The 24,331-nt window shown below is 49.5% G+C and overlaps 1 protein-coding gene across 7 annotated transcripts in view; it reads right to left on the minus strand.

The window, feature by feature from the left end:
- Nucleotides 1-24,331, minus strand: part of IQGAP3 (IQ motif containing GTPase activating protein 3) — a 49,446-nt gene that overhangs the window by 13,367 nt on the left and 11,748 nt on the right. For 4 of the 7 annotated variants that reach the window (XM_045515911.2, XM_045515910.2, XM_045515912.2 and 1 more), the window contains 21 exons: nt 21,002-21,089; nt 19,003-19,159; nt 18,360-18,437; nt 16,977-17,053; nt 16,161-16,228; nt 15,958-16,071; nt 15,540-15,718; nt 15,002-15,089; nt 14,250-14,413; nt 13,632-13,719; nt 11,694-11,857; nt 10,029-10,186; nt 8,453-8,574; nt 8,187-8,350; nt 6,767-6,857; nt 5,693-5,860; nt 5,460-5,599; nt 5,180-5,350; nt 1,993-2,076; nt 1,759-1,830; nt 1,588-1,657 (listed from right to left, as the gene is read on the minus strand). In XM_045515911.2, coding sequence (XP_045371867.1) covers nt 1,588-1,657; nt 1,759-1,830; nt 1,993-2,076; nt 5,180-5,350; nt 5,460-5,599; nt 5,693-5,860; nt 6,767-6,857; nt 8,187-8,350; nt 8,453-8,574; nt 10,029-10,186; nt 11,694-11,857; nt 13,632-13,719; nt 14,250-14,413; nt 15,002-15,089; nt 15,540-15,718; nt 15,958-16,071; nt 16,161-16,228; nt 16,977-17,053; nt 18,360-18,437; nt 19,003-19,159; nt 21,002-21,066 — 2,482 coding nt within the window. In that variant the 5' untranslated portion in view covers nt 21,067-21,089. Of the gene's footprint in view, nt 1-1,587; nt 1,658-1,758; nt 1,831-1,992; nt 2,077-5,179; nt 5,351-5,459; nt 5,600-5,692; nt 5,861-6,766; nt 6,858-8,186; nt 8,351-8,452; nt 8,575-10,028; nt 10,187-11,693; nt 11,858-13,631; nt 13,720-14,249; nt 14,414-15,001; nt 15,090-15,539; nt 15,719-15,957; nt 16,072-16,160; nt 16,229-16,976; nt 17,054-18,359; nt 18,438-19,002; nt 19,160-21,001; nt 21,090-23,322; nt 23,429-24,331 lie in introns of those variants that run through there. The other 3 variants (XM_045515909.2, XM_074349585.1, XM_010953889.3) reach the window with 2 other exon arrangements.

The following is a 24,331-nucleotide window of genomic DNA, read 5'->3' on the forward strand; positions in this document are numbered from 1 at the left end:
TGCAGGGAGAGGCTGGATTGGAGCAAAGAGCTTCAGAAGCTGTGCTTAGGTGACTGGACTTTATCCTGAGGGCAATGAGACCTCACTGACAGGTTTTAAGGGAGTGACAAGATCACATGGACAGGTGTAATGGACTAATCTGTGTAGAGGACAGATCTTTGGAGAGTGAAGCATGGTGGAACCAAAGATAACTAATGGCATCTTGGATTCAATGATACAGCACATTAACTCATTTAATCCTCACAACAACCCTACACAATCGTTATCTCCATTTTGTAAATGAGAAAGTGGAGGCAATAAAGAAGTTGAGTAACTTGCCTAGGGCCACACGGCTAGTAAGTGGCAGTGCTCTTAGTGGAGCTTGGGATAATGAAATTGGGAGACAGACCTGCGAAAAACAAGTTCTTCTGGAAAAACGATAAACTAAAGAGAAGAAAAAGAAGATAAAGGACGGCTAGGGCAGTGGTATTAACGCAACAGCAAGGGGAAGAAAAAACAGAAAGAGCCAAGTTGGGGAGAGGTAAGGAGGAAAAAGCAGCTCGCTGCCTGGAAGCAGATGGGTTGAGTGTCTTTGGGCAGAGCAGGGCAGGTGGTGTCCCTGCCAGCAGGACAGGGCGGGAAGAGGAGATGAAGGAGGTGATTCCTCAACAGTTACTCAATCTTGAAGTCCAGGAGTGGAGCCTCAGCCTATAGAAGGAAACAAGCCTACCTCTTTGGGAACCCAAGTGCAAACCTGGAGATGGACCATTAGTCCGTCCACTTCACCAAAAGGAGGGGGACCTCTAAGGCTGGGCTTCTGATCTTTATGGACAAGAGTCAAGAACAGCCTAGAAGGACTTCTTTAAGGCTTTAGATGCACGCCCAACTACTGGGAATGGTAGGGCAGGAAGATGGAGCCCCCTCAAGAGCTCCTCCTCAAGCTCCCCAGCACTGTAGAAAGGACTCCAAGTGGCTTCGTGTGTGATGGGCCAATGAGGGTGGAGGCAGAGAGCCATGGGTGAGGGGAGAGGGCAAAGTGGGAGAAGGCTGGAACTCTAGAGAGAGGACAAAGATCCTTCTCTTTCTTTCTTTCTTTCTTTCTTTTTTTTTTTTTTTTTTGCTTTTGTAGTAGCAACAGGAAGATAATCTAAGCCTGGTACAGAGGCACAGACAGAACCTGGTAGGAGGGGCTTTTCCTGTGATGAGGCTGTTACTGGGGTGGGGCAAGGGGGCTTTTGTTACCATTCGTTCCACATTTCTGCACAGACAACTTGTAACTTCTCCTTACCTGCTGTGCGGTCCCAGGAGGGATATCTAGACCTGCCTGACTTTGGGGGGATTCCTATCTCTCCCATCAAACTGGGGGATCTGCAAAGGCAGGAGCTGTTCCTTACTTCTCCACCTACCCTGGGTCCTAAGCACACTCAAAGTTGGACACATCAGCTCTTGGTGAGAGAAAAGGGCTCAAGAAAGCCAGACAACTTCTCCAAGGCCCCAGATGGTAAGCTGTGAGCTGGTGTGACTTTGGGCCTTGCTAACTGTTGAAAGCCATGAGACCCGCACAGACAGACACTTGCACAGACAGAGGAGGGAAGTCAGATAGTTTACCTAATGTCCTGTAGTCATCCCGGGCTTTCCTGGCTCGGAAAAATGCCTGGATCTTCACAACAGCGTTCACCTGCCATGAACACAGATGGGAAGAGGGTTGCTGGCTGCCTGTGCCCTGGTCTCATAGATAAAGGTTGGGTATGGGGACAGAGGGAATGGGATGATGCTCACATTTTTCTGGAAGTAGCCCAGACGCCTCCGGTATCGCCTCCGAGCTGCCCACATCCGGGCCCAAGCCTGGATCTGGGGGCAGAGACACACTGCCTCAGAACTCCAGCCTCAGGGCCCCGCCTTCAGACCCAGGCCCATTCACCACCTCTAAGGGTCACAGGAGGTGAGAGGACTAAAACTTGTTCTCAGCAGGTCCTTCAAGAGACAGGACCCCACCCAAATCATGATAGCTACCTTAACTACAGCATCTGTGTTTGCTTTTAAATATTGCAACCGTTCCAGGTAAATCTTCCTCTGTCTGTAACCCCGCCAATGAGCCTGTGGATCAGGAGAGAAAAAGAGATAATCCAGCTGGTTCCCAATGGCCTAAGAAGCTTGTGGGAAAAGCCTTGTCCTGGGCTTTCCAGGGAAGGTGGGGTGGGGAGGTAGGAAAGTAGAGGGGGAAGGGGAAACTGGCCCTGTTCTCAAAGAACTTCCAACTTCATGGGGAAAACCAGATGTCTGTGTGTAGCCAGTCATGCCCTCTGCCACACTCCCTGGTCCCAGCACGCGCGCACACACACACACACACACACACACACACACACACACACACACAGACACTAACACACACCATGCTATCAAACATACACATTCATGCCAACCAAACCTTCTCACAGAAACAACTGTTAAGATACAAGCTTAAAAGATACACAGCATGCACTATATCCCCCTACAGTACACGGGTCCACCCATGTAGACTACCCACACAGTACCACACACCCCATAGTTTGGAGAGGCACGTGGTGGCATGGATGGAAAGTGTGTGCGGGTAAAGTCATGTGCCCACACACCATCTCTGCCAATGGCCATCTGGGCAGCAGCTCATTAATCTCTCATAACTCACACTGCTCTTTACAAACTACACCACTCAGTTCTGAACCCCAGCTCTAAGCAAACCTCCCCTCCAAGGTCCCCAGTACTTCAGCTGTCAGGCTGATGGCCTCTCCCCCATGACTAGTCTGCTGCAAAGAGTCTAAATGACCATCTCCTCCATAAATTATGCCCACTTTGGTCTCTACTAAGACTCAAAACTCATGGCTCCCTTCCATTTTGGTCTGCTTCCTAGGCACCCCCTCCCTTTCATCCGAAGCTTGTGTGAGATTAATTTTCCTAAAATACCACTCGGATTATGTTTCTCTCAGCCCCAAAGTTTCCAGAAGTTGTCAGCCATCAGATCCCATACGCCCATCTGACTTTCTACTAGGCCCTACTTCCTTCAGGACTTTAGCCACATCAGACATTTCACTTTCTTCTAAACATGATGACTTGTGATCTTCTGCCTCTGAATCTTTGTCAATGCCCACCCTCACCCATCTCTACCTTCTAAATCCTGTCTTTCAGGGCACACATGAAACATCTCCTGGGTGCTCAGGCCCTGGAGGACACTGTACCGCTGACATTGTCACGGTCTGGTACATTAAGAGTGTCCCCTTTCAGCCAACTGTCCTCCCAGCCCTTCCTAAAGCCAGCTCTCCTGGCCAGGCTTTCTCCTAAGACTTACACTGTCCCTGTTTGGAACGGATATAAAAGAGGCAGCTTGGCCCCATGAGACCAGCTGTCCATCTTGGAGCCTAAGGGCCAGGAAGCCCCAGTTCTGTGCCTTTCCTCAGCACTCCCTGCCCTCTCTCTCCAGGTACTTCCTGACATACCTAGACAGATGATGTAGGGAAAGGCAGAGGGGTCTCTTCTATGCTCTTATTAGTGGCCCATCCCCAAGTGGCTTCCCCTTAAAGAGGAGCCCTCCCAATCTGGATTGGTCAGAATTTAGGACCCTGACTGGGGTCCCAGCCAGATCAGAGCTCTCAGGAGAGACTGAAGTCTCGGCACATGCAAGCAGCTTCATTTTGGACTCTCACTCCTTCCTGGCTGGAGAGCAGGTGGCCTGAGGCTCTGGGCCCCTCTCTCTTTCTCTGTATCCCACGACCCAGGCCATAGCCAACACAGCTCCAGTACTGGCAGCAAACGTGCCTCCTGACTCTATCCCTTCTCCCACTGTTGGTGTGGCTTTTCAGCTCCTTAGAGTTGGTGGGAAATTCCAAGCTGGGCTCAGGAGGGAGGAATCTCTATGATTCAAATCACTAAATGCTGATTACCAAGGTTCTGTATTGAGTTCTGGGACCAATGCCCTGAAATTTAACATCTCCTAATGGCTCCCACCAATAGAGCACTTACTGCGCTAAGTGCTACGTGTAATTTTCCTACTTCACCTTCACAGTCAACATGAGGTGAGTACCATCATTATGAATGAGGAAATGGAGAGTTGTAGACAGCTTAGGTAAGGTACCAGAGGTCATATGACCCAGAAGTAGTAGGACCAAGAGGCAAACTGCAGCCTCTGACTCCAAAGTCCGAGCTCTCAATGACCAGCACATGTGCCAGATCATAACTGAGGGCAATTTGCCAGTCTCAGTCTGTGCTTCCGTCTCCCTTAGGGTTTCTGGGTTTATCTTAGTGTCTCTACCATCACAACGCCTAAAATCAACTGTACTCCAGTTCCTTTGACAGGAGAGATGTAATCACATATGTGTGTCTCTCACAGCCCTCTCCCTTGCCCAGTGCCAAGTGGCATCCTTTGCAGATACTGGGCATTTGGAGGTGTTCATTAAGTAAAGTCCTTTTACACTGCCAACATCACCACGAGACCCTCCAAGTCACATCTGCCTGAGGAGGGCTCTGCCTGCTCAACTCCTAATGTTGCTGGCTTGTAAAGTGCCTGGGCCCAAGGCCTATCTTCCCAGATGGCCTCATGTCCCAGTTACTTGTGGGCCAATCCCACAGGCTACACTGGACCATCCAGAGGCTGGAAGAATAAAAATGGAAAGAGCTGGCTGGAGTGAACAGGTAAAAGTTCTTCCCTAAGGGACTCCACCCCTTTTCTGTTTAACCCCCACCACCTCTTCACTGCTCCTTTTTCAGTCAGGAGGTCCTCCTGGTGTCTAAACCCTGAAGGCTCGCTACATCTTATTCCACTCTCCCCATGGGCAAGCTGAAAAGCAGCTCTCACACTCTCTGGATAGTGATGATGATGACAGTGACTAGCACTTATACCATGCTCTTGCCTATCTGCCAGGCACTCTTCAGATGTATTTTAGATTTTACCTCATGACAACCTCTAAGGTGGGTGCTACAATCTTCAGATTCTGTTTTCAGATGAGGAAACTGGGAGAGAGTAAGTAACTTGTCGAGGTCATGCAGCTAACTTGGTGGAACAGGGATTCAAACCCAGGTAGTCTGGGCACCAGAATCCATGCTCTTAACCACTCTTGTTGAGAGGCCAAAAGATCATCCCAACCCCACTCAGCAAAAAAGAAGTAGGGAGGAAACCCCGAAGCTCAGAAAAGTCCAGGCCGTGAAGTCTCAGACAGCCAGAGCCTGCCACCTGGATCTTGACGACTGCTGGGAGCCAGGTCCTCAGAAAGCGAGAACGTTCAGCAAACTTCTGCCGAACCAGGAAGCCACGGAGGCGAGTCTGGAGCCGGATGATGAAGCCCACGTTAGCCTTCCAGAGCTGTTGGCGGTCATAAGCGGCGGTGACCTTGGTGATGGCTGACTGTGGAGGTAGGAGAGAGGGCCTGTGATGTCCTGGTAGGCGGGAGCCTCTCCCGCAAGAAACCTCCCATCCATGAACCCCATTCCTCCTTTACAGGGACCCTGTCAACCTGGATCTCCTCCCGAGTCAGGTGGGAGGTGTTGAGGCGGCAGCCAGTGGGTCGCTCCCAGGTCCCCTGGAAGGTCTGCAGATGGAAGTAATAGGCGGTGCCATCCTTCATGTCATGTTGAACCCAGAGTGCTGTATCCCCTAAGCAGAATCCAAGTAAGCAGAGAAGGCTCAGAGGAGGCGAGAGGTGGCAGGGGCAGGCAGGGTAGCGGAGGGTCAGGGTAGGGCTATTACCTGGACGCCGCTTCTTTGCTACGGTATCTTCTAGGGCTCGTTGGTAGCCATGGGCACACTCGGGAACCACCCCTCGGAGGGCCACAGTGGGGTTCCTTAACACCCGCTCCGTCTGAGCTGCCTTGCCCTCCTTGATGGCTTGATTGATGGCAGCCACGCCGAGAGCCACTAATAGGGGTATGAGGAGGAAGTGGTCAGTCTTTCCCTGGGCCCCTCCCATGGGTCCTATCCTGTCTATCGGGAAGGGATTCAGAGAAGAAGGCCACAAAACCATTCTGGCTGAGAAGAAGGACAGGGACATCCCAGGACAGACAGACACAGATGAAAAGAAGCAACAGGAAGCTGGGCTTGGAGGAGAAGGTAGTAGTCAAGGAAGGCTTCCTGGAAGAAGGCAGTGTGGGGCTGGGCTTTCCTTTGTAAAAGGAAAGTCAGAGCACAGAAGCTCCATGGCAGGATATGGTCAGAGAACCTAAGGCAGTTTCTTAGGAGGAGAATAAAGTCCAAGAAGTGGGGGGAGTTGATGTAGTACCTGCCTTGCAGTCACTCACAGACGGAGGAACAGAGGGACTCCAGACACTGAGAACTAACACCATCAGCACCCCATACCAGAATACCAGTGTCTATTTGCATTGACCCTGCCTACTTTTCCTTAAAGCCAATCCCTCTTGTCCAACTGCAAGACTAAACATTCTCTAACCAGAGTTGATTGTTAGAACTCAGACTCAAGCTACCAGTGAAAAATGGGATGGATTTTTGGCCCCCACCTGACTTCACATGCTCACATTGTGGGAGGAAAGTGCCCACAGAAAGGCACAGAAGGAGGCAGTGGGTGGACTTTGGGCTCTGGACTCCTGAGGATTTCCTGCCCAGCTGACTGCTAGGAAATTCATCCTACAGTCCAAGCAGCAACCCTCCCGTTCTCAATCTGGCCTGCCTCCCCACAGAGGTTGAAATGGAGAGGGAGGTGACTGGGGAGACCACCTGATTGTCTGGGCTCCCGCTGAGTCCACATCTCTTTGCCTCCCCCAACCCCTCCCCCTCCACTTCTGCCCTCTGCATCCCCGGTCCATTTACTTTTCTGAGCTGTGTCTGTGTCCTGGTTGGCTCTAACCACTTCCTGGCGGATTTCTTCCAGCCACAGCACAGCTCCAGGATCCCCTGTCACCTGGTAAATTGAGAGAGATGGGATAAGATGAGAGCCCAGGCTGGTCTCCCCAGGTTCCCAGGCCCAGCTGCCCAGTGGAGCCGAACTGCAGGCTGACATTGGGAGCCACAGGGATAGCGGTCTCCACTCCCCTCTGCCTACCCTGCATAGGCATGGCCTTGTGGCTTCCTTGGATTGCTGCCAGGCTCACAAGGTTCTTTCCCACCTTGCTTTCAGGCCCAAGCATCAACTCAGCTTGGCCACAGCACCCCAGAACCCTCTTAAACTCTCAGGATCCACCACCCTCTCAACAGCTCATCTCCCTGCCCTTGAGCCTCAGCCATGTCCAGGGAGAGCCCACACTGGAGGCTCCACCTACCTGTGCCTCCTCCCCGTTTCCCCACGCCTCAACTCAGTTTCTCAGGCTGACCCTGACCCTGAACCTCCACCTTCTCCATTCCATTCCTCTCCACACTCCTCTGCTGTACAAGGCAGTGCAAAGATGGCACATGACAACAGGTCAAGTGAGCCTCTGCCTGCCACAGTCAGGCTTGTTCCCTCCCTTGTCTCACCTGACCCCAACCCCAGACTCTACTCTCTCCCAACTCCCCTCATTAACAGAGTGAACTTTCTAAGCTAACATTTTATTGAGTGCTATGTTCATGGGCAGTATTCTAAAGCACCTTCTTATGACCTAACATTTGAAAAGCACATAAGACAATGCTTGGCACAGACTGAGAACTCAGTCAGCAGTAGCTAGTACTTTTGTCATATTATCTCACTTAAAGCCTGTGACTCTGAGATACATTCATTATTATCACAAGCTTGTAGGGGAGGAAACTGAGGCCCAGGGAGGCTAAGTAACATGTGCAGGGTCAGGGTGCCAGGGGGCAAACTCTACTCTGGCTCAGGAGTCCTAGCCCTTGAACACTCTCCACGCTGCCACCTGCTCCGGGCGTTACAGGTTCAAAAGCCTGCTACAGCCTTCAACTCACTTGACTTTTACCCCCTCTCCACTAGGTAGGTAGGACCAGGGCATGTAGTATTTTACAGTTGTCTAAGGAGAGCTCAGGGACATTAGGGATTTGCTGTTAAGTCCCATGGTCAGTAGTGTCAGAGCTCCCAGACCTGTGCCCTTTCCATGCTCAAGGACCCCACAATTCTCTCTGTGTTGTTAACTAGAGCTCTGCCCTTCTTCCCCCATGGCCAGATCAGAACCCCTCCTGCCTCCCACCCCGAGAAGGGACTATGTCTATCAGATTGGCTTTCCCAGGGTGCATACTGGGCACAGCTCTACCCACGGGGATATTCTTACTGCTCTGTGACCAAACCAGCCAGCCCAAACCTCACCTGGGCCTTCTGCCTTTTGGCCGCCACGAGGAGGAGATGGTACCGAGGGGCAACAGGAAGGCTGACATCGTCCAGGGCAGCCGCGGGAAGCAGAAGCGAGGATAGGGTCTTCTCATGGTTGTCCTGGTCCAGAGCCTCGTTGATGAGGCTGACCGCAAGGACCTCTGGGAAAGAAAGATCTAGATGGGTAGAGGGTCCAGACTTACAGTTAAAAGATGGAGCTGTCAGAGTTGGGCGGTCTTCCCCCAGTCATGGACTCCACTCACGATCAGTCTCTTCCTGGACCTGGGCATTGACCTGGCTCACGGTGGCCTGCAGGTCATTCCAGCTCAGAAAGGCCCCATCCACTCCACGCACCTGTCGCAGCTTCACCAGAGCATCAAAGTACCTGGCAGCAAGGTGAGCGAGAATGAGGGGAGTGGCACGGGCATGGTCAGCCAGAAGTCAGGGGAAACTTCTGAACTACTTTCCTCTCTTGACCTCTAGGACGTCACATTCTCCTGGTTCTCTTCTCACCTCAGAGGTTGTTCTTTCCAAGTCTCTTCTGCTGGCTCCCCCCTGACCGCTAAACGTCGGAGCATCCCAAGGTTCAGTCTTCAGGCCTCTTCTCTCTCCACGCTCATATCCTAAGTGATCTCACCTAATCTCATGGCTTCAAGCAACATATTCTAATAACTCCCAAAAGTATGCCTGCAGCCCATTCATAAATGCCAGGTGCCTCCTCGGCGTGTCCATGTAAACGCCTGACAATCACCTCAAACCCAGCAGCTCACATCTGAACTCTTGATTCCCCCAGTTGAACCTGTGCCTCCCAGTCTTTCCCATCTTGGTAAATATTCACTTCAGCTTCTCAGGCCAAACATCTTGGAGTCATACCCGACTCCACTCTCTCTCATGCCCCATGTCCACTACATAACCAAATCCTGTCAGTTCAGCTTTCAGAATGCATCCAAAATCGGGACTCCTTTTCACCCCCTCCACTGCTATCGCCCTAGGCCAAGCCTCCATCACCTCTTGCCTGGGTTACTCCAAAAGACACTTGTCAGGTCTCCCTGCTTCTTCCCTTCTAACCCTGTGTTGATTCTTGGCACAGCAGCCAGAGTGATCCTGTTAAAAGTAGGTCAGATCATTTCCCTCCTCGCTCAAAACCCTCCCGTGGCTTCCTTCCTCACTCGGAGTAACAGCCTATATGATCTGGCCTCTGCTACTTCATCTCTCATTATTCTCCCTCCCTCCCTCCACTCTGTCTCATGGCTTCCTGGTGTTCTTTGAACACACCAAGGATGCCTCTTTTCCAAGGCCTGTGTCCCAGATAGCTCATGGCAATCACCTATGCGCTTTAGGTCTCTCTCAAAATGACCCCCTTACCAAAGAGTCCTTCCACAGCCACACTATGTAGCAGAGACAAACTGTCCCTACCCTGTCCCCACCCTTTATCCCCCTTGCCCTGTTTTATTTTTCACCATAGCTCTTCTTCTGTTCTAATCACTTGACATGTTTGCTTTTTGTCCGTCTCCCTCTACTAGCACACTAGTTAGATGAGCACAGAAACTGTGTTTTGTTCCCTGTTGTCTCCCAGCACCTAAAATAGTATCTGGCATGTGAGTGGGTACTCAAACTTTTCTGATAGGAGAGTGAATAAATGGAGGAAAGGGGAATGACTGTGAACCCGCCCACTCCCAGGAGAAATACAGGCCAAGGAAACGTGAATAGACCCAAAGGGTGGGCCTGAGACCAAGAGCACCATGCATGAAGCTAGTCTCAAAGCACAAGAACCTGGAGTCTAGGCTACCTTCCCTCCATTACGCATCCCCTCCCTCAGCCTTTCTAAACCTTTCTCACCGCTGAGCATTCTCTCCTTCCACCTCTGCCAGACCCGTGGCAGGATTCACCAGACTGCTCCAGAAGCCGCTGGCATCTCTGGACTCCAGAGCACGGTTAATCAGGACCACAGCTGAGAGCATCTCCACGGCCACGAAGAGCTCTTCCTGGCCAAGCTCCTACAACAGAGGGAGGGCTGATTCTCCAGCGGGCTGGTGAACGGCCTCAGGGCCTACTTGCCATCCTGCCCCTAAGACTCTCCAATATCCCAGAGTCTCTATCTCAAAACCCCCATGGCCTAATTCACTCACTAATAATTAATCCTACTTAATACTCGAGAATGGTTACCATGCTCAATGTGTAAGTACTTCACGCACATTCATTTAATTTTCATTAACAAGCCAAAGAGGTAAGCACCATTAATATCCCCATTTCACAGATGAATCCATAGTCAAGTAATATAAGTTATACCTAATTGCCTGATACGGGAGCCCACACTCAACCAGTGAGTTCTGCCTGCTCCTCTCTGGTCCTACCACACATCAAGAACTGCTCTAGGCCCTGGGCACACAGAGAGGGAGCTAAAGTGGGCCCCTCTGTGCTGCACCACACACCCCAGAGGCTCCGGCCCCTTCCATGCCCAGTCTTCTCCTCCTTTTCAAACATTTGCTTATGCTATTACCTGTCTGGAGCACCCTTCCTGTCCTCTACAAACAGAATGCTGCAAATAATACTAGTAGTAGTAGTAATAATAATGATGATAATAATAATAATAAATAACTAAAACTTTCATGCCAGGCTCATTTCCAAGCACAACTCATTTAATCCTTAAACAATCCTATGAGATGAATACATTATTGTTCCCATTTTCTATATGAATTGAGGGGCAGAGAAGGTAAACAACTTGCCCAAAGTCACAAGCTGGGAAGTAGTAGAGCTGAAATTTCACTCAGGTGGTCTGGCTCTAAAGTCCACAGCCTCAGTCACTCTGCTTTACCTCAGGACTGATTTTATGCTTCCTTGTACTACAGGCTCAGACATCGAGACTGAGCCCTTCTTGAGGGTCGTGCCTTCAGCTGATGCTCTGTAAATGCCTGCTGTGGGTGAGGACTCTCTGTTGAATCTTTCTTCCAAGAAGCCTTCCCAGACTTGCCCTAGCTCTGCTCCCTCCATTTCCCTAGTTTGAAGGCATCTTCCATTTGCATCACTAACTCCTCCCTCCCTATATTTCTGCCTGGACTCTCGGGTGAATTCTAACTCCTTCAACAGGCTGGGGAGTCCCAGTGTGGGGTGGGGGGCTATCACCTCACTGTCAGAGAAGCTGTACGGACTGGGGCAGGTGGGACAGCAGAGTGGTTAAAAGCATAGGCTTCAAGTACATTCAGCTTTCTATGCACTCCCAGCTCTAGCTGTTTTGGACAATTTGTTTCCTCATCTCTAAAATGGAAAGAATAATACTTACCCAGTAGGGTTCTTTTTAGGATTAAATGAGTGTTTAAAGCAGTGTTTGGTCAAAGGTTTTTGCTGTTACAGTATACTCAGGATGGCAAGGATGGTAGCCTACTTCTCACCCCTAATCTTTTGCTAGCATCTAAGAGGACCCTCAGGGGGCACTCTAGACTGACTGCTCTGATCCCTTCAGCTGCTTGGGAACCTGAGAGCTGGACCCTCACTTCTAGGGCTTACCCCCTGCCGCTGCCGCTGGAGCACTGCCAGCTCCTGCTGGTACACAGCCGAGGCAAAAGGGTACACTGGAGGCAGCTGGGCTTCAGGGCACATCAGCTCCCTCACAGTGTCAGCGGCCACTCCCCTCTGGATGGCTTTGTTGATCCTCTGCACAGCCTGGAGCACTGCAGGGGAGGAGGGAGAGGCTGGTCAGGCGTGGCGTCCAGTGCCATTTCTACTTTCCTGGCTAACTAGTTCTGCTGGGGATCTCTGAGGAGAAATGGATTTATAATTGTTTTTTTGTTTGGTCGGTTTGTTTGTTTTGGGGAGGAATTAGGTTTATTTATTTTTAACGGAGGTACTGGGGATTGGACCCAGGACCTCACGTATGCTAAGCATAGCACTCTACCACTGAGCTATACCCTCCCCTCCATAACTGCTCTTAAAAACTGTTTTGCTAGGTTCAAAATGCGTTTCTAAATGTTCAGGAGGAAAAGGGGCTGGTTCGCTTTAAGAAGAGGCTCCGGAAGAAGCAATTTGTCAGGCCTAGAAGTTGAGTGGCTCAGCAGGTAACATGGAGGGGCTGTCATAGCAGAGGTGAGTTCCTAAGGTGGTGAGCACAAGATTGACAGGAGGCTATGGTACGCAACTAAGATGAGGTTAGTCAGGGGGCTCCAGGGACCAAATCTTGACGGCAGCACAGAGGAATAAGGAACTAGCTCCAAGGTAGAGCCATTTGGGCTGAAAAGGGAAGGAGTAAGCTAAAAAGGGGCCATGGTGCATCAGTGTGGTTTTAGTTTTCAGATGCTGAGGCTTATAAAATGCCAAGCAGATATGGGCATTGACAACAAGGAGCACAAAAACCACTGGGGAAAAATAAGGATACAAAATTACCCACACTGCATTGCTGTCATTGCTGTGACGGGTACTTCCCTTCCCCCAGATGCTCCGGCAGTGCAGGGAGGAGGGATTCTAGGCGGAGGGAGTGGGAACATTTCGCAGAGGAGAAAGCATGTGAGGCAGCTCTGCAGGATATCTTCATCTGATTTCCATGGGGGGAAATGTGGGACAACTGTAATCCAGAGCCCCAGAGGCCTGGCAGTGGGCAAGGCTGGAGGCAGTCAAAGAGGAACAAGTCATCTGACTTGGCTGGGCTGGTGGGGTGTGAAGAGAAGGGTTCAGGGAGACACTCGGAAGGTCTCACCTACCATGCTGAGGAGACGGGACTAAAGTCTAGGAGAAATATGGAAGAATCCATGAGGCTCTGAAGATGTTCAACAAAGCAGATAAGATCAGATCTGGGCTTGAGAGATTACTCTGGCAACAGGAATGAACTGAGCGATAAGGCAGGTAGTTAGTCAGGAGTGGCCTGGGGGCTCCGCGGGCTAGAGCCGGAGAGCTGTACCAGACAAAGGTGAAGGGTTACTGAGCAAGTCCGGACGGAGGCAGGCATTTGTGCCAGGGGCGGGGCCCACAGGCTGCTGCAGGGCAGCCTGGCACTCTACTTCACATCACCCTCATTATCCAGGTTGATCCCCTAGCAGGGAGACAATCACAAACTCACATTCTTTTAATAAAGAATTATATTTGTATAGCATGTTTTTAAGGGCAACTGAGCTGGATCGTGGGTTTCTCCCTTATCTGGGTAATCACTGTACTTCAGAAGCCAAAGGAACTCAAGCAGCTTGAAATGGTCAAAATACAGGGGGAGTGCCTAGAAGGAAACTGCCTGTCCCAGAGTCTGGCCTGGTGTGGTACGTACTATCATTATCTCCAAGGCCTTAATGAACTTCTCAGTAGCATCCCCCTGGGCAACCAGGTATAGGGCACACTACATGAGGGGCTGGAAAATCAGGTAGCAGTCTGCATTGCTCTGCACAGAAGCCATCAAAGGGGTTACATGCTCTCCCAAGATCCAGTGATACACCTAGGCCAGGTCTCAGCCTGGAGATGACTTACTGGCTTGCTCCTGATCACCCTTTATGTTGGCTGCGGCCACACCAGCTTGGACCTCCTCCTTTTCCAGAAGCTCCACCAGGCCTAGCTCCTGAAAGAGGGAAGAATTGCAGCAGAAGAGTCCTTCTGGGGCCATGAACATGCCTCAGGAGCTGCCAACATGAGCTCCCAGGTCTACTCAGTCACCTACCCTCAATCCCACCTCTTCCCTTTAGGCATACTAGCCTAGCTCACTCATCCCTATGAACCCATCTCTAACCTCTGACTTTTTCTTACCCAGCAAACATCTGAAAGAACATAGGCAACACAAGTATAAATAGTGTCCGGGAGAAAGTCAACAGCACTGAAAATAAGATGGCTAAGTTGTGGCCCCAATTTAGTAACGGGGGAGCATATCACTGCCTACTGGACTGCCCCTGGGTTCCCCCAGTCAGTATAAGAGATGCTTAGAGGGCAGAAGCTGATTAGTTTGGTCCATTAGGCTTTGGGGTAATTTAACCATTTAAATATGTAGTCAGCACTTACTGAATACAAAGAATTGACAGTGGTGATGCTTAAATAAGGTCCCCCTCCCCCCATCCTATAGTCAGATGGAGGAGGTAGCAGGTCTTAGAGCCTGACCTGTGCTTTCTGCTCTCTGTCTGAGCTCAGTTGTTCCAGGTACCAATCAGCAAAATCTCTCCTCACTCCTTGCAGGGCCAGGGCGGAGTCCTGAAGGGCCTCAAGCAAGGCCTCAGGGTTCTGTCTTTCCAGGGCAACATCAACAACTTCTAGAGCCCCAAGGACTGAAAAGACCAAGACACCATAATGGAGAGTGTGAGAAAGCCCATCCCTCACCATCCCCAGCCCAGGCCTCTTCCTGCCCATTCACGGATACCCCCACCCCTGCCCCCTGGGGTCCTGGATTCTTAGGGCCCATCTGGTCCAGCCCAAATTCTTCAGCTTGATCTTTACAGCCTTCCCATCTCACCACCCCAGACCCTGAGGATATCCTGATCCAAATGGGCAGGTGCCCACTCCATCCTGGGTCTTCAAGCAGCCTCTCTTGCCCTGATCCCCTATCATCCTCCACTATTTTCTCAAAGGACCCTAGACAAACCGCCCCCAGCACCTAGAGGTGAAAATCCTGCCCCTTTGCCTCTGTTCTCTCCATGGACCACCATTCAAAGAGAAGCCTCCTTGACAGGGACCACTTCTCCAGACACCTATAGCAGTAAAGCAGAGAACACACCGCCTTGACTTTCATCTTTCCTTGAGATAAGTGTTGGCCCAAGTGAGGCTGTGGGTCTTCTGGCCTGAGAAGCCAACTCCAAAACTCCCTATGTGGGGTGGGGGGGTTATCTCTCAAACCCTTCCTGGCCTGTCTCTCTTACCATTGACGTGGTTGATGTTGCCTTGGATTTCAGCCTGCGTTAGGTAGCAGTCATAGATGTCCTGGCTTTCTCCATCATTCTGCAAAAACTACATTGAGAAGGGAACCTGGGAAGACCAGTTCGATCTCTTATTCCTCCCTCCCTGTCTATAACTATTTCTTCTTCTGGGGACCTTCCCAAGGCCAAAGGTCAGTCTGGTTGGAAGGAATCTGAAGAAATCGTGGGATCTAATCCCTGGCACTGACATAGGTTGAACTAACCTTTGGAATCTCTAGTCCAATCTCATCCAGTCCTACATTCCAGTCTCTCAGCCCTGCCTGAAAATTCAACCCCCTCCCCCAAAACCTCTTCCCTTCCCTTCTCTTCTGAATTCTCACCATTCTCCTGAGATCCTCTCCTATTTCTCTAAAGTAACTGACAAGCTACAGTTCCTCTAAGCAACTCTGGAACACATAGACAGGACAAATAGGAGTTCTGGTTTCGCTTAAGATTTTCCAGGACACCCAGTTTTTTGACCCCTGCCCTCCAAGTCCCTTACGTGGTTCCTGGCATTGGCAGCCTTCTCCATCTTGGCCTGGGCCAGAAGCTCCTGGTAGATGGCTGCCAGAGGCTCTCGAAGATTCCCGAGCATAGCGTTGGGATTCTGCAAGGCAGCCAGGGTGTCCTTGACCACCCCTCGCTCCACTGCCTCATTGATGGCAAGAACAGCTGCATGGACTAGGAGGGGTGTGGAAACAAGGTCAGAAGGCCAGAGCATACCCCAGTCCAGTTACAGCATAACCAGCTGTAGGCCACTCTGACATCATCCCCTTTTTCCATCCAGAGGGGTCAGGCAAGGCAGGTAGCCTGATGGCCCTGCCCCCCATGAGAAGGGTCCAGAATTTACACAGGGACTATAAGGCTCAGGGTCCTCCCATACTCACTGAGCTACCCCAGCAGGGGAACCTGGGCTCTACCTGCAGCCTCATCCACCGAGAGTTCATTGGCCAGGATGCCCCCGATCTTGCTGAAGGCAGGCAGCTGGAGGCCATATTTGGCCAGTTCGGAGGCCATGTTGCTGAGTTCCTCGGCTGCAATGATAGCACAGGTGCCCATCATCAAGCCCGGAACCCCCAAGACCCTGCCCAGACTGTGGTGGCTGGGGAAGAGCTGGGCTTACCTGTGAATTTCACTTTCCCGTATAGATCATGTATCTGAGGGGCCAATCCCAGCCGGAAGAGGAAGAGACTGCAAAAGAATGGAAGGCATTGGGGCCTATTCATTTTGACATGCTGCCTATAATAGGTTTGCAGGAGATAACTATGGGGACTTGGAGATGAAGACCACTCAACACCTGCCCTCAAGTCACCTCCCAGCCACAAGGAGAGATGTTATTGTAAGTCAGCCCAAGGCAAGTGCTATAGCATAAACAAGATACTGCAGGGGAGACTGGGAAGGTGTCACAGAGAAGGACACACTGCAGTAGCAGGTCACTGGATGGATATGGAGGATGGAAAGGGCATAGTAAGCAGAAACCTGCTGAGTTAAGACACAGACTTGAAAGGACATGGGAAATGAAGTCAGGAAGGGATGATGTGGTGAACACAGGAACTGGTCAATTACTTTCCATGATTTAGCCAGCTGGCTGCTGATGGCTGGTTGTGAGTAGGACCAAACAGCCTTCACCATTCACACTGACTTGCATGTGACACTCCTGATGCGTCCTATTCTGATGCCTTGGCACCCTAGTTACAAGCTGAACTCTCCTCTGCCTGCCCTTTCCCTTTACCCACATAGGTCACACATAAATGTGCCCATAAGCATGCACATAAACCTAAACAAAACTATGTAGACTCTCTACTGAGACGATTTCACTCTCCAGAGGAGTGCTCGCTATGGTCTAACCTCTGTCCTTCCTGCTGCAATGTTTCTTGCTGTTGATTGGTGGTTGCATCCACCTAGAGAAACCTGGATGACAAAAGTCTTGGTCTCTCACCTGAGTGCATGGATGCAGTAGACCACCCGAGGCATGTTCTTCTTGTCATAAATGTCCGTGGTCTCTGGGAAGAAGGTCTGGAGGGGAAAGCAGCCAGTATTGCCATTGGAGAATTTTAAGCAGCACCAGATATGGGCTGAGGAAGGGGTCTTTCTCTCCCACTTGGGGTATGTGCTCCTTTCTTGCCTGGGGCTTGGCTCAATCTCCCCAATTTTTCACAGCCAGCACTGCATCTGCACATTCAGTGCAAAGGAAAGGCACTGGGGACAGGTACTAAGCCAAGACCCAACCAGACACAAAAGCCTAGATTAACCAAACACCAGACAAGGCTATCAAGGCTATAGGATGCAGGCCACAGGCTCCAGGAGAAACAGGCTCCCTATTCATTGCATAGACACAGCCAGCTTGCACCCCTCACCTTGGCCTCTCACCAGAAAGGTGGCATGCTGAGAGCTGGTCATGATCCCACAGAGGGCCCAATGAGGCATACATTGCCAAGGACAACAAAGAGTCAGAGCATGCCATCCCTGTCTGCAAGCCAGAGGCTACTGATCAGTGGGGACCCCTCTAAGAACTGAGTCACCCCAGGCATGGCTTCCCATGCCACCTGGTGACTGTAATGAGGTTTAACCTCGATAGCTCTTGGTTACCTTAGATACGTAAGAAAGGACCAAATCTAGAGACTTAAAAGTGTTCTAGCTTCTCGGAGGACACCTGGCCTCTACTGCTCTTGCCTCCCACCAAAGCATCTTTCTTAACTGCTGTTCCCTGGTCTCACAGTTCTCTTCTACAATGAAGAAAAACCCTGCAGAATCTTATGCCTTAACTTGTATAGTTCTTTACAATTCACAAAGGAATTCACACAGATTATGTGATCCTCCTGATAGCCTTATAAGGTAGAAAGGGGAGGGATTACTATCCCCATTTTACAGATGAGAAACAAACTGAGACTCAAAGAGTGAGAGGCCAAGCAGCATGCGTCCAACTGGGGTCTCAGACTAGGCTTCCAAGTCCATCACCTAGGGATGTGGTACGTCCTTGCCTCACGCTATGAAATTTCGGTGGCGAGGTGGCCAGCCAATGTGAGGCCCATCTCCTGTGTTATACAGGAGACTTGCTGACTAGTGGAAACAACGCATCTTGGACCAGGGAACTTTCACCTCCCTTTGCTTCCCTTACCTACAGGGAAGTGGAGGCAGAGGCCAAGTAACATGGTTCAAAGACACACAGCCCCAAGGAACTTAAACTCTTAGATTAAGTTAGTTTAGAAGACACATGGAGAAGAGTGCTAAAGGGTCTCAGAGAGATAAAGCATGTGTGTGGTGGGGGTGAAGGTGCCCGTGCAGAGTAGAGATGAACCCCAATCTTGAGGCCCTGTGTTACCGAAGGCAGACCGATGTGGGCTATTGCAGACAGCCAAAAGTTGATGTTGTCTGTGTGACGGAAATGCAAGCCAGTTGCCTGGAAGGGAAGGAAAGAGAAGATAATCTATTTCAATAGTTCTCAGGGTTCCCTCCGGTAGAGCCCAGACCACAGCTTGAAGATTCAAGGTGTCGGGGCAGAGGACTCTGCCCTATGGACTTCCCATCACCCATCATCACATTTGGGAAGGATGTCACAGGGATGGGATTAACAAGCTAGTAAGGTTTCCTAGAAAAGGGGAGTCCAGAGCTGGGAGGGAAAAGAAAGGCACAGGGAAGGAGCAGTAACTTGGAAATACCTTCAAGGTAGCAAAGCCCACAAGCCTCTGAGTGTAGACTGTGGGTAGAAAAGTCTGACTGGAAGTTCTCACATCAGAGGCATCTCAAAGCCCTCCTAGCAATGTCCCTTGCTAAGGATGGTACACATTGCCCAGCTGGGAGATACCAATTGATAACTGTTGTTCCAGTGCAGTGATTAATATTACCCCTTGTCATCCTCAAAAGTACCCAGGTTTGGACAACAAATTATATGGTCACCTTACTCTCACAGCTGTGAGGAGAAGATGTAGTTTGAGAGGAAGAAAGATGAGACCTCTGCTTCCCACCTGGTACCGCAGCTGCTCCACATCATAGATCTTCTTCAAGGGAACCACAGAGGGTGCAAAACAGTGGCCCAGCTTGGCCAGCAGCACTCCGTTCCGGAGGCTCTCCTCCAGCTCCACCGGAGAAGGAAGCTCCTCCTTCAAGCAGGCCTCCATCCAGCTGAAAGCAGGAGAGTAGCTTCTCACCCACTCTGGCAGCCCACAGCAGTTCATTCTAACTGCAGGACCTTCCCTCCCTCTCTCCCTCTAAGCATCTCTGCCTCCTGCTTCTTCCCTACTCCCAACTCCCCTCTCTGCCCATTCCCTGGCTGTTCCCACCTTCTCACAAGCTGCCCCAAACACATGGATTGGCCAATCCTGAGTCTCCATCCACCCCAGTAACATCTTCCCTGGCAGATGCTGAACCTGCCCATCTTCAGTGAAGCTTAAACAGGCTCTTACCTGTTACACAATATAACCTCTCACTCAGTCTGGTTATGCATCTGACTATTGGAACCAATGGAGCAAAGACAGTCTCTTCAACAAATGGTGCTGGCATAACTATACATCCGCATGCAAAAAAATGAATCTCGACATAGATCTTACACCTTTCACAAAAATCAACTCGAAATGGAGCATCAAGTTAAAGATAAAATGCAAAACTGTAAAACTCCTAGAAGACAACATAGGAGGAAAACTAGATGCGCTTGGGTATGGCAGTGACTTCAGATACAACACCAAAGGCACAGTCCTGGAACGAAATAATTGATAAGCTGGATTTCACTGAAATTAAGAACGTCTGCTCTACAAAAGGCAATGTCAAGAAAATAAGGAGACACGCCACAGACTGGGAGAAAATATTTGCAAAAAATATATCTGATAAAGGATTGTTATCCAAAAGACACCTCACCAAAGATATAAAGATGGCAAATAAGCGTCTGAAAAGATGTTTCACACTGTAAGTCATCAGGGAAATGCAAATTAAAGCAATGAGGAGTACCAGCATACACCTATTAGAATGGCCAAAATCTGGAACCCTAACAACATCAAATGCTGGTGAGGATGTGGAAAAACAGGAACTCCCATTCATTGTTGGTGGGAATACGAAATGGTACAGGCACTTTGGACAGCAGTTTGGTGGGTTCTTACAAAATTAAACATACTCTTAACATATGGTCCAGCAATTTGCACTCCAAAGGAACTGAAAACTTACATCCACATAAAAACCTGCCCACAGATGTTTATGGCAGCTCTATTCATAACTGTCAAATCTTAGAAGCAACCAAGATAACCTTCAGTAGATGAATGGATTAATAAACTGTAGTACATCCAAACAATGAAATATTATTCATCTCTAATAAGAAATGAGCTCTCAAGCCATGAAAAGACATGGAGGAAACTTAAGTGCATATTACTAAATAAAAGAAACCAATCTGAAAAAGCTATATATTGTACGATTTGATGTATATGACATTCTGGAAAAGGCAAAACTATGGAGACAGTAAAAAGATGAGTGGTTGCCGGAAGTTGGGGTTGGGGGTTAGGGGCAGAGAGGATGAACAGTTGAAGCACAGAGACTTTTTAGGGCAGTGAAACTACTCTATGATACTATAATGATGGATGGATATATGTCATAATACATTTGTTCAAATCCATAGAACATACAACATGAAGAGTGAACTCTAAAGCAAACTACGGACTTTGGATGATTATGTGTAAAAGTAGATTCCTCAACTGTAGCAAATGCACCACTCTTGTGGGGATTTTCATAATGGGTGAGGCCATGCCTGTTTGGGGGTAGGAGGTATATGGGAAATCTCTGTATCTTTCTCAATTTTTCTGTGGACCTAAAACTACTCTGAAGGAAAAAAAAAAAGTCAGAGAAAAAAAAAAAAAGATGCTATTCCAACTCTCCCTTTCCCATAGAATGGACTCTTGACTTTTTGCATTTGCTTTGGCGGCAGGTGCCTGGGGTGGGCAGGTTGGGAAAGGGAGACCAGAAAGAGGCAATCCCTCTGCTCACCGTTTGGCTTCCTCCAGCCGGCACAGGTACTGATAGGCAACGTTCTGCCGCCTCTGCTCATCCATTTCCTCAGCTGTGAGACGTTCATCTGAAGAGTCAATAAAGGGAGCATAAGATAGAGGGCCATAGCATTAAAGCTTCTTCTTAACAGACTTTCTTAGGCAACCCTGCTCAGAGACCCAAAGCATCTCCCATATGTCTGCCCCCCTATTCCCTGGACACTCTGGCTCCAATCTTCTGCTCCTGGCCAGTAAAGCTATCATAGTCAGCACCCTGTAAAGGGTAGACTCTCCACCCTTTAACAGGGGATTCTTCCTATACTGGGGGTGTTTCTCCCCTTTCTTCTCCAGCCATCTTCCTGGCCTCTTCCTTCCCAAATCTATTTCACAGTCCTTCCCTTAGGACCTCCCAGCAGGGATGTCCAGATCCCTCCTTGGTTGGAAACTGAGCTCCTCATTTCATCCCTAATTAGACTCTGAGTTCTCCAAGAATTGGACTTGTGTCATCCTCCTCAGGTACTCTCCCCGAGGCTAGGTTAACAGAACCAACTAGGACTCATCATTCAACAGCCACTCATTCATTCAGTACCTCCTGGATGTCAGGCACTGGGCTAGTGGACCCATACTCTCAAGAAGTACAAAGATTACTATTAGAAGAGAAAAACATGTAAGTAAAAAACTTCAACCTAATGTGATATATGTAATTATAGCTCATAAATAGTCTACGGAAGCAGCAGAGGAAGCAAAGGATTCTACCTACGAGTAGAATCTTAAAGAATGAACAGGAGGAAAGGGAGAAAAGGCAGTTCAACATACAGAAAATCATGTGAAAAGGCCACTCACTTGGAATTAAGTGGAAGGACAGAGAATTTTAAAAGATCACAAAGATATATTTCCTCTCCCTTCTAGTATAGGTCACCCGAGGAGGAAAATAATCTCCAAGCTAAATAAAATGCAGACAATATTCTGACTCCCAAACTCAAGAAAAGGAAATCTCTTAAACGAGACAGCATTCATATTCTGCCTTAGCCACGGCCTCCTTTTTTATCCTTTTACCCCCTCTTCTCCCTCATCTCTCTAGTCTCCTTAAGGAAGACAATACAAAAATCAGACAAAAATGAGAGAAAGCTACACATATACACCAAGAAAATAAAGTCAGAGACCTTGAAAAGATGCAGAACTTAGTAAATCTGTCTGACTCAGCACTTAATGTCGCCCTGCTTTTTATCTCTTTTCCTTATATTGCATATCCTGCAATATGATTTGGGGGAGAGGCAGGTCTTATTTGAACTGGCAGTTAAACAAGTTAAAACATACACACATGCACACACCCCTCCACATTCAGATTTGGAAGCACTGGCCAATCGCAGGAAATCCATCAGTTCCTCTGAGGGGGTGTATGAGGAACAAGTGCTGGTTGCTAAGCATGGAAAATAAACCAGTAAGTGAGTGACATCACCTCAGAGTTATGAATTGGAGACTGAGAGATGGGTGGGACTTTGTACGGACACACAGTCTTAAAAAAAAAAAAAATCAGCCTTCCTGCCATTTTCAGGTCTGCAACTAGCTTTCCTTCAACAGATCCGTGGACGTGGACTTTGCTTTTTGAATACTAATGAAGTGGCAGGGAAGAGGGTAGAAGAAGGAGCAGATTTTGCTTTTCACTCAGAAGGTCACATAGAAACCTTTCTGCAGGCCCATTTTCCTGGCGCCAGTCTCTCTAAAGAGTTTTTGAAAGTGTTGTCCATGGACTACTTGCATTACAATTATCTGGGGGGTGACGGAAGAAGCACAGCAATGCTCGTTATAAAGGCAGATTATGGACCCCAATCCAGACCTACTGTTGCTAAAGCTCTGGGATAGGATTCAGGAATCTGCATTTTAAGTAGCTCCCCAGGTAATTCCGACATCGTAAAGTTTGAGAGGCATTGTTTCAAAGAGGTATCAAAAAGTCAAGGAAGTTCCCCAGGTCTTATTAGGCGTCCGGTCCCCTTATAGCGTTTGGCAAGTACGGTAGCCTTCAGTAACTGCTGAATTTTAAGGGGCCGTCCAGACCACCTACATTCTCCCAGCCCCGGAGCCCTAGAATTTGGGAGTAAGGGAGAAAACTCTTTGTAAGCTTTGAAGACGGCCACAGAAATCAACGCATTTCTCTGCTCACAGCTTTACTCCAGCCTCCAGGAGTCCGGACTGAGTACAGTCTGGCCGCCCCTTGCCTGGCGCGCCCCGCGTCCAGCCCCCGCCCCAAGCTCTCCGAGGACCACAGAGTCCCCGAACAGCGGCACCACTGCCGGACCCTCCTTGGCCCCTTCTGGCACTCACAGACCGCTCGGCCCGGGGCCGCTCCTCTCCCCTCCATGTTCCTCCTTCTCCCAGGTTTGAATCTCCCGCCGCCCGGCCACCGCCCCGCCACCGCCCCTCACCGTCGCCACAGGCCGACAGGGCACTTCCGGTCTGTGCCGCAGGGGCCTCTGGGACTTGTAGTTCCAGGCTGCAGAGGTGCGCCTCCAGGTGGGAAGAAGGGTACCGCCTTGGGCGGGGAGAGGCGCTCCCCTTCCTGCGGTACTCTGGGATTCTGTTTCTCCAGAGCTCCTTCGCTGCCAAACCGCCTTATTTCAAGCAGTCCCTGCCCCTGCCTCTAACATTCCCCCCTAGTATTTCCATTAGCCCCGCTCCACTTCCTACATTATTATCTGGTCCTGCTAATTTGAGGTCCTACTTGGTGCTATGCACTAAACTGGGGATGCAGAGATGAACAAGCACAATTCGCGCCCTAAAGAATCTTGCTGTTCTGGAATGAGTGATAAACGTATAGGCCAAATAAATTAGAGGTTAGTGATACACAGACAGAGGAGATAATGGCTGTAATTAAGAGCAGTGAAAGATAGGACGACTACCTCGTGGAGGTCACAGTCAGGGTTGAAAAGTTAACTAGAATTGGTATCAGACTGAAGGAGAGAGGGATTTTACTCAGTGGAAACAGCATGTGCAAGATTAAGGAGGAAACTGAGGCTGAAACTGAGCCACAATTCAAATTCTCAGTCCAACCCCAAACTTAAGTTCTCAACCACTATATACTATACCACCCCCAAGGCCCCAGCCATGAGACTGAAAACCAAAGGAGTGAACAAAAACACTAATTGGAAAAGATACAAACACCCCAATGTTTATTATAGCAGCACATTTGCAATAGCCAAGACATGCAAGTAACCCAAGTGCCCATCAACAGACGAAAGGAAAGAAATATTGCCATTTGTAGCAATGTGGATGGGCCTAGAGATTATGCTTAATGAAATAAGTCAGAGAAAGGCAAATACTATATGAGAAAGTC

The sequence above is a fragment of the Camelus bactrianus genome, chromosome 21 (genome assembly GCF_048773025.1).
Source record: "Camelus bactrianus isolate YW-2024 breed Bactrian camel chromosome 21, ASM4877302v1, whole genome shotgun sequence".
Taxonomy (NCBI): Eukaryota; Metazoa; Chordata; class Mammalia; order Artiodactyla; family Camelidae; genus Camelus; species Camelus bactrianus.